The sequence below is a fragment of the Somniosus microcephalus genome, chromosome 15 (genome assembly GCF_052327205.1).
Source record: "Somniosus microcephalus isolate GS21.2 chromosome 15, FLI_Smic_1.0, whole genome shotgun sequence".
NCBI classification, from domain to species: domain Eukaryota; kingdom Metazoa; phylum Chordata; class Chondrichthyes; order Squaliformes; family Somniosidae; genus Somniosus; species Somniosus microcephalus.
In genome coordinates, this window is record NC_141001.1 from 48,532,520 (window position 1) to 48,549,039 (window position 16,520).

The 16,520-nt window shown below is 47.0% G+C and overlaps 1 protein-coding gene across 1 annotated transcript in view; it reads right to left on the reverse strand.

Moving 5' to 3' along the window:
• LOC147106717 (uncharacterized) overlaps positions 1 to 16,520 on the reverse strand; it is a 199,665-nt gene that overhangs the window by 124,112 nt on the left and 59,033 nt on the right. Inside the window, exon 3 of the mRNA XM_086007774.1 lies at positions 1,820 to 1,878. Within this exon, the coding sequence (XP_085863900.1) occupies positions 1,820 to 1,878 (59 nt within the window). The remainder of the gene's footprint in view (positions 1 to 1,819; positions 1,879 to 16,520) is intronic.

A 16,520-nucleotide genomic window follows, 5' to 3' on the forward strand; every position in this document is an offset into this window, starting at 1 on the left:
CTCATTAGCTGACCATCGCTCCTCAAGCGATGTCAGTCTATTCTGAACAATGACCATGTTTTCTACACTCTGGCGACTTAGCTCCTCCAGGGCCATAGCCATCATCTCCTCTACTGTAGCCATCCTTTCCACGGAGGTTGCCATCCTTTCTGTGGTGATGCGTTCATGCGCCAATGCCTCCATGAAGGCTTTGGTCATGTTCGCGTTGGACTCCTCCATTCGCACGACACTCGCAGCGACCCTGGAGACAAAAGCTGCTAGAGACTACTGCATCTGTTCCTGGAGTTCCAGCACTGCTCTCCTTCTGGATGGACCCAGAGGCACAGAGTCGACATGTAGCTGAGCCGAGCTGGCAGAGTCCTGCGCCCTCCAACAAGGACTCTCCACTGCTGTCCCTGTCTCTACCATCTGCTGATGCTCACTTGTGAGCTGTGATACACCAGGTGCCAACACTACTCTATCTCGCGAAGGTCCCACCGAGGTGTGAGTGTCTGCGCTGGTGCTGGGTGCTCTGAATTCCGCTGGCGCTGCGCCATCAGAGGTTGCAGCTTCCTTTGAGGAGTCTGGAAGCTCAGGCTCTTCCTCCTGGACAGTGGGGATGGGGGCTTTCGATGGTCCTGTGGGGGAGTAAAGGAAAGAGTTAGAGATGTGAGGTCAAGGTTACATGAACATTGAAAAGTGCAGATGATCATAAGTCAATCTGTTAGAGCATCAGATTCATTATCAGTGACTCATGCAATGTCAATGAGAGATGCCAAACTATTCTGTCACCAGCTTGCTGCGATGCGCCCATCTGTCCGTCCCCGACTTGGGAATCCTCCTCCCAGGCAGTGAGCTGGGCTACTGAGGGTGGCCCTCCTCCTGTCATGGCTCTTTCCCTCTTATTGTGGGCTCTCTTTTCCTGTAATGAGGGACACAAGTGGAGTTTGAGTGAGAATGAAGGAGTGAGTGTAGAGAATCCATAGCATAGATGCTTAGAATGATACATTGGACCCTCCCTGTGTGTTGAAAGTAGTTGTTGTCATGGCATCACAGTGATAGGGAGTGTGAGGGCTGCATAGTCGAATAGTTAAGTGACTGTGACCTTAGAGAGAGAGGGAATGGGTAAGGGTGCAGGCAATTAAGTGACATGTGGGATGTGGAGGAAGAGGTTGGCAAAGCAGAGTGTTGGTGAGGAGAGGCGATGGGGATCAGATTGAGGGTGATGGGAAAGTCATACTCACTTTTCCTGTTCGGAGAAGGTCATGAAAGCTCTTCTTGCATTGCAGCCAGGTTCTGCGGCTTAGCGAAAGGGAGCTGACCTCCTGGACCACTTGTAACCACACAGCTTTTGTCTGCTGGAGTGGCTTTTTTCTCCCTGAGGAAGGGAACAGCACCTCCTTATTGCATCTGGCTCACTGCACCAGAGCTTGGAGGGAGGGCTCATCAAATTGAGGAGCACACTTTTGCTTGATTGTGGACATTGTCAGGAAATCAACTCCCCCTTCATAAAATTTGCAGAGCCTTTGCAGTCTCCAGAAGAGGCAGGTCTTAAATCCAGCAGCATTGATGACGTCATCGGAGGCGACTTTCTGTATGGAAAGACTAATTGGGCCAAGGGTTCCCACATACAGGAAATCAATTGCCCAATTAGGGGAAAATCCCATTTTTCAACATTTCACTTAGGAGGCGGGGTCCTGACACGACTTCCACCTGACACGCCCCAGCCCGCCCACACTGACAAAATCCAGCCCTTAGTGTTATCCTGTGGAATGATGGAAAAAATGTTTTCCACAGTGAACAAAGGCCATGCCCCTTCATCACTGAGTGTTATACTTACTGATTGCTCAGGTAACTCTATACTGTTCTTGTAGGAAGCAGTCACTCCAGTGCAGCAGTCTAATTCAAAACATAAAAAATCATCATCACTAGAAATGCAGAAAACAATAGTGAATCATCATACAAGAGGAATAACAGGAGGCCACCCAAGAAAAAATACACAAACATACCAAATTGCCAAAAAATTTACGATCATCTTGTCACTTCATTATGGCCTACTTCTACTGCTACCTCTTATCAATGTGACTACCCTTTATGCCTAAAACTCTTTTCACACGTGATCCTAACCTCTTGCACCTAATTGGTGCTATCTTAGTGACAGGAGGTTGAGGTTAGTGGCTGGAACTGTACCAATGAAGCTTTCAAGGTCTGATGTGTCACTTGTGTCAGTGAAGCTGATGTCATTGCAGGACCTGCTTCTGTTGTCATGTTGCTTGCATGAAACTTCCTCCTGTGCTGGCTTTGGAAGGGATGCCAATGCATTGTCATTGGCATAAGAAGCAGTGACATCTGTGTCCAATCCTTGCAGCCTACTCGTGCTGGGCATGGGCTCTACTGGGCTAATAGTCTGCATAAGAGCCGGTTGAATAGTCCCAGTTAAGTCCTGACAGCTCTGAACCAGGATGCTCTTCAGAGAATCTATGGAAGCAGTTATTGCTACCACTCCAGATCCTCTTCCTGATGTCTTGAGGCTCCATTGACCTCCTGTACTGCCACAGCCACTAGGTTCCTCAAGTCATGCATACATTATTCATTGTATTACAGATGGGAGTTGTGGACTCCTCTGACCTTTCCACCATCTGTACCATGTGCTCCCAAATCATAAATGTTTTAAAGCTTGAGTCCCTGAGATCTTGATTCTTGGACTCCTCAACCAAGGGTGGCTTTTTCTGCCGTCTCCAAGGAGAGATAGCTGTTTCCTCATCGTTTCTTTCTAGCTCCTCCTGCTCACTGGTGCTCTTATGATTCACCAAGTGAAAGCTTTGCTGTCTCAGTAATGCCCTTATCCTGAATTGATGTATCTGGGCTGGTGCTTGAGTAAGTATGGTGCTATTATGGGATGGATGAATCAGGTAGCAGTTGTGTCATTCTGGAGGTGCCAGGCTGCTCTTCAGATGCTTCTTTCTGTAAGTGTTCAGCACCTGTGAGGGACACAAAGGACATTAATTTTAGGAAGGTGCTCTCTGACTTGTGCTATTGCACAGTCAGTAGAATACCTGAAGACAGTTATTGAAAACTCATTTGTGTGGGTGCTCCATTCCATTACTAATCTGATTCCAACAGCTTTCCTCCAACTTCTCCCTCTCCCATAGGCTCTCCTATGTGTTTGTCAAGGAGTTGCAGAGCTTCTCCAAAGATTTCGACATGCTACAAATGAATTCATAATGACATTTCGCCCAGATGTCTGCGGACGTTCCCTTGTGAAATCAGGTGCAGGAAATGCAGCAATCTCTTCGGGAGGAATTTTCCCAGCCCTGGGGACTGCCGGGAAAATGGCAGAAACTGGGAGCGGGTACCGAATCCACTCCCAATCCGCCTCCGTGCCATCTTCCCGGGAGGCGGGTCCCCGACACACGCAGGGACCCGTCTCCTCGAGACGGGAAGGGGATTAGAGCCAATTAACTGCCTGTTAACAGGTAGTTAATAAACAGTTTTGAGGCTTATCCCCATTTTACCCCTGCAAGTGCGGGCTTCCCGACGGCTGCGAACCTCGCCAGGGTCAGCAAGGCGAGCAGTGGGTCTGCGGGGGTGAGAGGGATCGAAAAGTCCATTGTGGAAGTGAGTGATGGGTGCAAGTGTGGAGAGATAAGTATGAGAGGTGAGTGTAAAGTGTTGGAAAAAGTTTACTTACCTTTGCTTCTTCCTACAGGCTTCAACCCTTGGGGATCCAGAGGTGCCTCGTCTCAACAGCAGAGATGACAGAATGGTTGTTGCGTTCTTGGATGCAGCAGCCATCTGATTTTTGCTGAGGAAAGAGGTTTTGGTGGCCCTTCAGTACAAGGGCTCACCTTAGAACAGAGATTGTCAGTGTTTAACAACTTCACAAAGCTGTCAAACGCTGACAATTCATCTGTCAAAATTTTTTCGACAGATGAAACGTCATACGCTGACGTCCTCTGTCATTGGCTTTCTCTTAATTGGCTGGTAAGCCCGCACAGCGGGCTTAACAAGGCCAATGAAGGGAAAATAGCGTGGGTTGGCCAGACGTCATTGGAGGCAGGACTGAAACCCGAAAACTAGCAGTCCCGCTCCCAACGTGCCCCCATTGACAAAATCCAGCCCAACATTTCTCAGACAAACATTTCTGGAAATTTGCATTGGAATGGTGGGAAAGGACATGATTGTGGGGATCTCTTCTGCCTACTAAGGGTCACATTTAAAAAAAAATTACACAATGTGGTCCTGGATAGTGTGGAGGTGAGTTATGCTTCCAAAAGTATATCAGCCTCTGCATGGGCACTCGTCCCTTCACTTACTTTGGCCAGCCAGATCATTAAAAAGTTTATGGCACTGAATAGGTTAGTAGAATGGCACTGACTTGCCAGTGCTTTCTCCCTCCTAACTGCCTGCATATCCTTTTTCTGATGCATAACAGCCTGGGTGTCAAGTAGCCTTTGTCCTCTTGCCATTATCTCTCCCGGTATTACCTCTACTGCAGCTTCTGAGAATCCTGAGGCTTTGGTCATTGCAGACCCGCCCAGATGGTGCACTTCCTACCATCACTTTTCAATGTTCAAGTGCAGCTTTAGATCTCTCTGTCTTTCTCTCCCCACCCTTCTGAATAACCTGCTCTGCTTCTGGTCATTTTGGCTGCAGCAGCCCTATAACTGCCCCAACTTCCCTCCCTCACAGTGGTGGAGGTCTAGTCAAGACTGGGATTTGTAAGATTTGCAAAATTTCTGCATTTCCCCGAAGGCTGTTATTAATAAACGGGACCCTGCATGGACATTTTAAATTAAAAAGGGTACCCAAGATGGCGTCCGTGCCTCGTGGCAGAAAGCCTGTGGGATTCCAAAATGGATTCTGCAACGCAGACAGCCTGGGAGAAATCAAAACTAAGGCTGCAGGCTTTTCTGTGAAGAGAAGCATTTGTGTTTTGGAACTAGACAGGACTCTGAATTATGCATTAGACCGAATTGGAGACAAAATCTAAATTCAGTTAGGCCTATAGTCAAGGCCATCAACAGTTTGCATATATTATCGGAAACAGATTAACACAGCCATCGAGGCTGGACAGGCCCATCAAGGAACTTTCAGGACAATATAAGTCAATTATCGGGCCGGTAGATGTGATTACCGGCCATCTAAGAAACAGTTAGTATGAATTGCTACCATTATTTTAAACTAGCCCGCCAAAATTAAAACAAAGAACTAACCTGATTTGGCGCGCAGATAAGGGTTTTCGACGAAGGTATAATTGAAGGCCCCCGGGTAGCAATCTCTCTCTGTGTGTGCTGGTACTCTTCTCCCTCTGCCTGCCCTCGTGGCTGCCGCTCTTTCCCCATCCCGTGCTTACCCCTTGGCCTTTGCCCGCGCCTGTTGCCATTCCATCGGCCCGGCGTTGCATCGAGCGGAAACGGACAAATTCAGGCCAGGCGAGGTGGGACGCGACGAGGGGAGGAGGGAAGACCAACTGAGGAAGACCAACTGAGGGTAGGCTTCGAATCATCGGGCCTTCAGCCTCAGCCAACCTGCGACCATCTTCATGCAAACTCAAGCTGTCGGCTGTCGACGAAGAACCATCCCTGCAAGGTAAAGTACCCAAGCAGAGACTTTGGCCTAGAAATTCAGTCGCGTTTGCGCCCACTTAGGGGCGAAAGAGTGGGTTGCGCCGGAAGTTTTTTAGTGCCCGAAATTAAGTTGGTCCCTAACAGCGGCGTTAGCCGGTAGCGCTGCGCCGGCACCGATGACGTCATCGGTGTGCGCAGCGCCCCGGTTCCAACGCGATTCCGTGCCGAAGACCAAATTCAGTTGCGGCCGCCTCGCCCACAGCGGCCGCAAACAACGTTTGAAAAACGGGGCCTTGCAGCTCCGAGAGGCCGGCGCATAAAGGTGGAGGGGCGGCCGGCCGCTTTCCCGGCGGCCGCATGGCCGCACCTCCCTCCCCGGACTCCTGCACCACCCCCCCGCGGCATTGCTGTCTGACTCCCGCGAGCCCGGCACTTCTCCGTGGTGCCGGGCTCATTTGCCGGGGGAATCCAGCGGCGATCTCACGGCTGCAGGCAGCTCCTCCTTAAGAGAAGGAGGAGGCCTGCAGTACCCCAGCCTGCCGCACCGCATCGGGTGGCGCAGCGGCAGCTGGACGCCTGAAATAGACTTTCATCGCCCCAAGCGAGGCGGACAAACCCTGCAATAGCGCCCGCCTCCGTCTTGGCCCGTCGCAACTGAATTTCAGGCGGGCGCTACGGGAATCCGGGCGAGCGCTAAATTTCGGGCGCTAAAGACCTGGCGGGGCCTTACTGAATTTCTAGGCCTTTAACTTTGGGGTACTCGAACCTGGACAACGCCCTTGCAGTGCCTGGAGCCCACGTGACGACGGCAGGCTCCAGAGAGCACCAAGAGTGAACCCCGAACCCAACCGCTGTTTTGAGTCTAACAAACCCTTTTGATTGGTGAGCATGAAGTTCTGACCCCTCATAGCTTAATCTAGTTAGGTATAGGGGGTGGGATAAGGATAAGGGGATTGTTGAGATAGTTGTTTTCCCTTGATTATTTATTCCAATGTTGGGAGGACTCGTAAAAATCAACATTTCATTGTGCAGTACACACGTCTGCTGCATATATGACACAAATAAAAAAAATTGAATTGAATTGATGTGCCGTGTGTTCCCTATTCCCTGTATAAGTATAAGTATTATTATGACTCTCTTATAAGTTTTGCCTGTAGAAGTGTACACTAGTAATTTTTCCATAAGATTGTATCAAGTTTTCCTCTTCAATAAAATCTTGGTTTTGCTTTACATCCAACCACCTGTCTACTCGAGTCTTCTCTGTACCGCCTCCTTGTACCTAAGTCCGGTGTCTAGAACCCAGGGGTGTGGGGGCGATTCGAACCGCTCACAAAACAGTAAGAGGCATAACTGACTGGGCGCACGCACGCGCCATGCGACTCCACCGCTACCGCCGCCACCCCCTACAGATTCTTGCTGAAATCTTGCCCTGTATATTAAATGAGACGCTGCCACGGAAAATGTACTACGGTGCTAACAGGGTCTTCTAGGCAAGTGGAAGTTCTGCCCTGCTGTTCTAGTGACAAAGTCATGAAAATCTAGACATATCTTTCAGAGGCTATAATAGGGACTCACTGAGAATGTGGCAATGTTTGCAGGGGATGTCCAGCAGGTGTTTTTTTTTATTCGTTCCTGGGACGTGGGCGTAGCGGGCAAGGCCAGCATTTATTGCCCATCCCTAATTGCCTTTGAAAAGGTGGTGGTGAGCCGCCTTCTTGAACCGCTGCAGTCCGTGAGGTGAAGTGCTGTTAGGGAGGGAGTTCCAGGATTTTGACCCAATAATGATGAAGGAACGGCGATATATTTCCAAGTCAGGATGGTGTGTGACTTGGAGGGGAACTTGGAGGTGATGGTGTTCCTATACGTCTGCTGCCCTTGTCCTTCTAGGAGGTAGAGGTTGTGGGTTTGGGAGGTGCTGTTGAAGAATGTGAGTTGCTGCAGTGCATCTTGTAGATGGTACACACTGCAGCCATGGTGCGCCGGTGGTGGAGGGAGTGAATGTTTAAGGTGGTGGGTGGGGTGCCAATCAAGCGGGCTGCTTTGTCCTGGAGGGTCTTGAGCTTCTTGAATGTTGTTGGAGCTGCACTCATCCAGGCAAGTGAAGAGTATTCCATCACACTCCTGACTTGTGCCTTGTAGATGGTGGAAAGGCTTTGGGAAGTCAAGAGGTGAGACACTCACTGCAGATTACCCAGCCTCTGACCTCTCTTGTAGCCACAGTATTTATACAGCTGGTCCAATTAAGTTTCTGGTCAATGGTGACACCCAAGATGTTGATGCTGGGGGATTCGGCGATGGCTATGCTGTTGAATGTCAAGGGGCAGTGGTTAGACTCTCACTTGTTGGAGATAGTCATTGCCTGGCACTTGAGTGGTGCGAATGTTACCTGCCACTTATCAGCCCAAGCCTGAATGTCATCCAGGTCTTGCTGCATGCAAGCATGGACTGCTTCATTATCTGAGGAGTTGTGAATGGCGCTGAACACTGTGCAATCATCAGCGAACATCCCCACTTCCGACCTTATGATGGAAGGAAGGTCATTGATGAAGCAGCTGAAGATGGTTGGTCCTAGGACAATGCCCTGAGGAACTCCTGCCAATCTCCTTGGGCTGAGATGATTGACCTTCAACAACCACAACCATCTTACTTTGTGCTAGGTATGACTCCAGCCAGTGGAGAATTTTTCCCCTGATGCCCATTGACTTCAATTTTACTTATGCACCTTGATGCCACACCCGGTCAAATGCTGCCTTGATGTCAAGTGCAGTCACTTTCACCTCACCTCTGGAATTCAGCTTCTTTTGTCCATGTTTGGACCAAGGCTGCAATGAGATCTGGAGCTGAGTGGTCCTGGCAGAACCCAAACTGAGCATCGGTGAGCAGGTGAGTAAGTGCCGCTTGTTAGCACTGTCGGCGACACCTTCCATCACTTTGCTGATGATTGAGAGTAGACTGATGGGGCAGTAATTGGCTGAATTGGATTTGTCCTGTTTTTTGTGGACAGGACATACCTGGGCAGTTTTCCACATTGTCAGGTAGATGCCAGTGTTGTCGCTGTACTGGAACAGTTTGGCTAGAGGCACGGCTAGTTCTGGAGCACAAGTCTTCAGCACGACAGCCAGGATGTTGTCGGGCCCCTTTGCTCTAACTAGTGCGCTCAACCGTTTCTTGATATCACGTGGAGTGAATTGAATTGCCTGAAGATTGGCTCCTTTTATGGTGGGGACCTGAGGAGGAGGCCGAGATGGATTATCCACTCAGCCCTTCTGGCTGAAGATGGTTGCAAATGCTTCAATCTAGTCTTTTGCATTCGCGTGCTGGGCTCCACCATCATTGAGGATGGGGATATTCATGGAGTCTCAATATTTGGCATATAAATATTTGTACAGGTCCCCCCAATTGAAAATACAGATTGACCTATCTATATATATAAAAGGATACTTCTGTCTGTCATTCCGTCTGCCTGTCTGTCTGTCTTGAATTAACTCGAAAGTTATACAGCGTACCTACACGTGCGTTACGTCAAAAGAAAGCTGACGATTCCAGAACCGTCCTAAGCATATTTACGTTTCGGCTGGACAAAAATTGTTCGCGCGTTATGCAAAAAACCTTCAAAATTAAACTCATTATCTGCTAAGTAGCATTGATTGACTGACGTCAAGGTCGACCAATCCTGTGCCGGCACGATTGACCAATCCTACTGTTCAGTCGCCTGATGGTTGGCCAATCGCTGCGTCTGTGGGCGGGACTAATCGTTTTCATCTCAGGGATGTGGCAGCCATTGTTTCACTGCTTCCAGCTCAAACTACTTTGATCATCCAGCTTTGAAAAAGTTAGTATCTCTTATAAAACGTTTTTGGTAAATCTTATGTTATTTTTAAAAGTACTTTCACTTTCATCTTTCAAGGTATTAAAAGGTAGAAATGTTGCCCGGCAGCAGATTGAGAGAGGGACACAGACAGGGCCCAAAAGCCTGGGACTCGATTTAAAATGTTGCCCGGCAGCAGATTCACAGAGGGACACAGAGAGGCCCCAAAGCCTCGCACTCAATTTAAACCGCCCGGCCCAAAACAGCCCTGGCAAAGCCGGGCTCCCCCAGCTAGTTTATATATGTAATTATATAGCACCAGCCACTGCAGAGGCTAGAGAGCAGTGAATTGGGAGTGTTGTTATGTAAATCAAATATTGATTTGGAATCCAGCCTCAAATTATTTTATGATTATTTAATGAAACATGGAGATAACAAAGGAGTAACTTGGCATTGATGTCAGTTATGGCACCCACTACCAAAGCATCCCATGTCAAACTATATTGTCATCATTCAAAAATAACAATGTAATGTAAAGAAATGGATGGAGTGAAAATTACTTTGGTTCTGTGGTTTATGACATTATCTCAACAATTTCTATGATGCTTCTTATAATCATTCTTGGCCCATCCTCATAATTCCCCACATTAACTGAATACTCAACTGAAGACTGTGGAATATATCTTTTATTCCATTCAGAAGAGGAGCTTTACCACTCACCAATTATCTTACCTATTGATTGATATATCGGACTGCCTCAGGACATAGTTTTCAATTGTAATGAGATATGGTTAACAAATGGTTGAAATTACTCTAATGTGGATTATATTGAAAATTTTATGCCTTTTGTTTCCTTGCATGGCTCACTAGTATCCTTGTTATATTCTTTTATTGCTTCCATAAAAAAAGATGAAATCAACAACATCAAAAGGTTGGAGATGGAAAGACCCTAATGTAGTACTGTCGGAAGAGTAGTCGGAAGCAACTTCCACAGCAACTGAGAAAATACTATATTACACATACTGTGCCTGTTTGAACCCCTCTGTTTGTCATTCATGTTGGAGGACTTGTACACAGTTGGTAGTCTCTTCTCTAGCTTGTGAACGTGTTTTAGATTTTAACCAACCTGAGCTTTGATCATTAGAAGTCAAATTCATCATTATGACTTCTGATGACTTTAACTTTCTAGTATTCTTGGACTCCTACTGGTGATCTCTCTATATCCTAAGATGGGGCCAGCTAACTGACCTGTTTAGTACCAGTTGCTGTATCATGTGATATTGGACAATGCTGGCATCATAATCTGCCAGAATTCTGTAATTATGTATTTTTACCAGTTAGGTTAAGAGTTATTTTAGACTCCGTTATTGGAATATTGTGAAGGGTTGATGAATGCTGGAGACCTGGCACAGATACGATGGGCTAAATGGCCTCCTTTTGTGCCATAAACTTCTATGATTCTCTGAGACACTTGGCTCAAAGAGAACCTTTGGATGCCTTCCAAAGGTAATTGAGTTAAGGAAATTGTTGACTGGGTTCTGGGTATTTCTATATTCTCCCCTCACTAAGTTTATTGTGATCCGTTTGACTAATGTTCTACACAGATTCAGAATTCCCTGGTTCCCCAGGAGGACACCTGACCTTAATTCTTACCTCTTGTCTCACATTCTCATTCCCTCTTGTTTCCTAGAAGCATTTAACTCTGAAAATTACATAGAATTACACAGAATTTTACAGCACAGAAACAGGCCATTTGGCACAACAGGTCTATGCCGGTGTGTATGCTCTACACAAGCTTCCTCCACCTTACTTCATCTCACCCTATCAACATATCCTCCTATTCCTTTCTCACCTTATATACTTATCTAGCTTCCTCTTAATTGTATCTATGCTATTCACCTCAACCACTCCAAGTGGTAGCGAGTTCCACATTCTCACCACTCTCTGAATAAAGAAGTTTCTTTTGAATTCCTTCTTTGATTTTTTGGTTATCATCTTATATTTATGGCCCTAGATTTGGACTCACCCATATCTTCTCTATGTCTGCTATATCAAACCTCTTCATAATTTTAAAGATTTCTATCAGGTCACCTCTCAGTCTTTTTTCCAGAGGAAAAAAAAGAGTCCCAGCCTGTTCAGTCTTTCCTGGTAGCTGTAACCTCTCAATTCTGGGATTATCCTTGTAAATCTTTTTTGCACTTTCTCCAGTGCTTTCATATCCTTTTTGTAATATGGAGACCAGAACTGTGCACAATACTTTTAAGTGTGGTCTAAACCAAAGTTCTATATACATTTAACATAACTTCTCTGCTTTTGAATTCCATGATAAATAAACTCTAAATAAATATTAAAATGCTGGAAAAATACACAGCAAGTCAGTCAACATCTGAAATAGAAAGGTTAACATTTTGGGTAGGATCCTTCATCAAAATTGGAAATGTCAGGGGTGAAGTTGCTTTATAGAACTGATCAAAACAAAAGGGCAGGGTCCTTCCTTCCTGTTTTAACATGTTAAACTGCAACATAAATTGACCTGATTTGACATGAATCTTTGTTCTTCAGGCTTCTGATTGGCTGTAGAGGTATATTTGGAACCAGTTTTCAACCAACCAAACCCCATCTTTTAAGTTCCAATCTTTAAAAATAGGAAGACGAAGAATGTAAATAAAAATAGTCTTTTAGAGAAATACAGTGTAGTAAAGATCAGTTAAGTTAAATTACAAGATCACAGCATAATTACAGATGAGGAAGGCCATTCAGCCCATCTTAGTTCATCCACCTAGAAAGACCTTGGGGGAGAAATTCCCTACCTTATCGCCACCCATTAGTGCGGCGTAATGTGGAGAAAGCGGTGGCAGCCGTTCATCTGCCAGCTGGTGGCAGGCCCTGCGATGTCAACCATTTTCGTGGTTCCGGTAGTGCTGCCAGTAAGTAGTATCGCCCTGAAAAGAAAAATGGCGCTGTGATGACGTCATGGCGACTTTACGTCACCACGGTGAACTTTGACCCTAGCGCTGACTTCTAGGTCCTAATAACGCCAGGTAAACCCAGCGTGCAAGCAGATTGACAGAGGCACTGACAGCACCTCTTAAAGGAACATACAGATCTTTCAAGTAAGTCTGCATTTAAGCTTTTCGGCTGGGTTTTCTTAATTTTATTGAAGTAGTGGCTTGCTGCAATACATGTTAAAAGTTTTTTAAGTGTGTAGGGAGTGCTGCTGGATGCTTGCAAGGCCTCAGATGGTAAATGAAGGCCACTGAGAAGACAGAAAACGCTGCAAATACTCAGGTCAAGCAACATCCGTGGAGAGAGAAACAGAGTTCACGAGTTAAGGTCGAGATGTTGCCTGACCGCCTGAGTATTTCCAGCATTTTATGTTGTCATTTCAGATTTACAGCATCTGCTCGCAGAGGGATGAGGAAAACACAGAAGAGGAGGAAGCAGAAGGGGAGGAAGCAACCCAGACAGCCCCTTTCTGTCTGGGATATCCAGGATGGAATCATCCGTCTGCGGTCCCAGAGACCACAACCCCAATTCCCCTTTCAACATCAGTCCCACACCTTACCTTCCCTCTGTTACTGACCATCACAGCGTCCTCTTGGCCACAATACTAAAATAAAAGTCACCACAAAGCAAACTTTCCCATCTATACAAACTATACATCTATCCATCCAATATGGCATCAAGAAGTCAACTCATCACCCTTATGCATTCCCTTAGTGACTGACTTGTGTGTGCCTTTGCCTATCCTAGTGATGTCATGCAGTGCTACCCCAGTGGCTGCAGCATGGCTGGTGGAAAGCTGCTGACTTTCAGTGGGGTCACTGCAAAGGCCTTGCTGGTCGACCTTGAGGAGCTGGTGGCTGGGAGCGTCAAATCAAGTGACGGTGTTTCTTCTTCTTCTTCACTCTCCTCTCCCTTTTCTTGGCCAACCACTGGCTGGGCAGGCTGTATTTTTGGGGTGTGTGAAATGAGGAAGACACAAGGATGGAGTTGTGGTTAGGGGAGGACAGGAAAGCAAGAGGTGCATACGAGGATACCAGCATCTTGTATCCTTTCTGCCCCGCTGCTGGCCAAGGGCTCAGCCATGCCCCTGCCAAGAATGGCCAGCACCGTCTCCTCCAAGGGTGTGAGCTGAGGCTAGGAATCGGAGATGTGCTTCGTGATTGCTACAGATTGTTGGTAGGTGAGTGGTTGTGGGTGGAGGTTGTGGATTGAGCAGTGTGTGAGGCTAGTGATGCAGTTGGTAGGAGACAACTTTTGAAGATGCATTCAGTAACCTTGACCAGTGGCCTGAGGTCATGAAGCTTCTTTGGGCACTGGAGCCATGTGATGGGGGTGACACTGCTGGCAGTGACGGCCTCGGTGATCTGGTCCCACATCATTCTTTCTGGACCGCCTCCTGGCCCCAGTGGGTAGAAGACCTCTCTTGCAGTGTTGAGCCCCTGCACAAAACTGGAGTGTTGCATGCGAGACCCTGGGTGCCCCTTCCCTGGCTTGCTGAGCCATTTGTGTTAGTGCTGAAGCACTTTTCCCATTTTTTGAGGTTCGGAAGGGAATTCAGCTTTAAGTGCTGAAGACTCCTATTTGGGACTTCTTTTAATGTTAATTTTTTTTGAAAGGCAGTAAGGGCTGAAAAATGCATTTTTTCACTTGATTTTAATTTTTATTAGTTTTGAACGCATTGCCCCTTTAAACCATAGCCTTTTTAATTTCCCACAATTTATTGCGAACTCCACAGCCTCGCTCCCAGAGATTGTAAGGAGCTGCAACGCCGCTCTTGGACGGGAACTTTGGGTCGGATACCTCCACGAACGCCACCAGGAGGGCGTTACACTGTAAGTTAGCGCTGGGCTAAAAATCTTTAGCCCCCAGCGTGAATTTTTGCCCGGTAGTGCTGCGAACATTTTCAGCAGCTGTAAACCCGAGGCACAGTGACATCAGCAAGTTTTTGTCGATGTCCAATTTCTAGTCGCCTATGTTCTCCCCAAATACAGCATCTGTTTCTCAAATGATTCGAGAGTTTTAAACTCCAGTATTTTATCCAGAAGTCCATTCAAATGAATTAATCACTTTTTTTGAAAATAACTTCCCAATATCAATGCTAAATTTATTTTTTTACTGGTTTGAATCTGTGTCCCCCTGTCCTACTCTTGCAATTTAATTTAAAGTAATATTCCAGATTTAATTTTCCATTGCCTTAACTATGTTATAGACCTCTATAAGATCACCTGTCAGACACTTGGGCCGCGGTTTTGCTGGCCTTGGCGTGTCCGTGGCCGGCGATGTCGGTGGCGGGTCCCAATCCCGCTGCTGGCTCCATCCTGGCCTCTGAAATGAATTTCCCTTGATGGGGCTTGTTAAGTTCGCCTAGCAAGTTTCCCGGCCAATTAGAGGATGCGAATCTTGTGATGTCATTTGATGATGTGTCATCAGCTGGTTCCCTTAAAGGGACCATGCCAAAATTTAGTTTGACATTTGTGCTGTCAGTATTCTACAACATTGAGGTGCTGCAAACACTGACAATGATTTCACAAAGGCACAGGGCTGCACCCAGGCTCTCCCATGACTCCTTCCATATGCTTATGGAGTGAGTCACAGCACACAGGGAGGTCCTCTTCCTTTCCGATGGGCGGAAGAGACCTCCCCAGGACACCAACACAGCCTGGTTGCACATTGCACAGGAGGGCACAAGCAGGGATGTGGTCAGGAGGACCTGGGTGTAGTGCCACAAATGTTTCCATGATCTCAGTAGATCACAAAACGTTAGTACAAAGCCACACTCAACCTCATCCTGCTGTGCCTCTCATCACATCCCCATCACTCTGCCTTCCCTACCCTACTCCTGCACATCCTTACTCACACCAACTTACCTTGCACCTCCACCCATCCTTACCTCTCTCTACTTATATTATCACATCCCCATCTCACTAGCCACCCCTCACACTCGCCCTAATCCTAGTGTAATCATACCAACTAACAACACACAAGGCTTGGGTGTTTTATGCAATATCCATTTAAAGTTTCTGTTAATGTGGTGTCAAACACTGACATCTTTATTTTCAACACTTTGCATTCTTGGACAGATTTGTGTGCACCTTTGGAAGTGGTTTAGTGAGTTGCAGTGAATGGTGAGACATAATGGTACCCCCCGCAATGGTCATGAGTGTGAAAGGAATGGCTTGGACATTGTAGGTTTTATGGTGTTGGTGTGGGGTGGTGCCAACCTGGTGCATGATGTGGCAGCCAAGGTGTACAGCGTCAAGTGAAGAAAATCTGGCCATGGTGAGGCCATCCTTGGCCTTCCGGGCAGCAACGTGGTCGGATGCTGATGCCCTGTGTCCTGTGCAGCATTAGTTGATTGCGGAGAAGGTTGGTGTTGTTGTTGGTGCTGCTGGTGTGCCTGCTGCTGCTGGTGTTGGGGCTGATTGTGGTGGGATTCTGAGGAACAAGGTGAGAGAGTATAAAGGGCACCCATGCTGATGGAATAGATGGCAGGTGAAGTAGTGATGACAAAAGACTTGCAGTATGGTGAATCTGTTGTGGAAATGTAGTGAGGAAGAACTTGTGGCTGAGGGAAGATATCTCTGTAAGGTAGGAGCTTTTACTTGACATTTGAAGCTGTCAACTCAGCAGCTGATTCAATGGCTATTGACCTCCCGCCTCAGCTTCACATAGAAACATAGAAGATAGGAGCAGGAGTAGGTCATTCGGCCCCTCGAGCCTGCTCCGCCATTCAATGCAATCATGGCTGATCATCCAAATTCAGTACCCGGTCCCTGCTTTCTCCCCATACCCCTTGATCCCTTTAGCCTTAAGAAATATATCCAACTCCTTCTTGAATATACTTAATGTATTGGCCTCTACTGCCTTCTGTGGTAGAGAATTCCACAGGTTCACCACTCTCTGGGTGAAGAAATTCCTCCTCATTTCTGTCCTAAATGGCCTACCCCTTATCCTTAGACTGTGACCCCTGGTTCTGGACTCCCCGACCATTGGGAACATCCTTCCTGCATCTAGTCTGTCCAGTCCTGTCAGAATTTTATAAGTTTCAATGAAATCCCCTCTCATTCTTCTAAACTCCAGCGAGTACAAGCCCAATCGACCCAATCTCTCCTCATATGTCATTCCTGCCATCCCAGGTATCAGCCTGGTGAATCTTC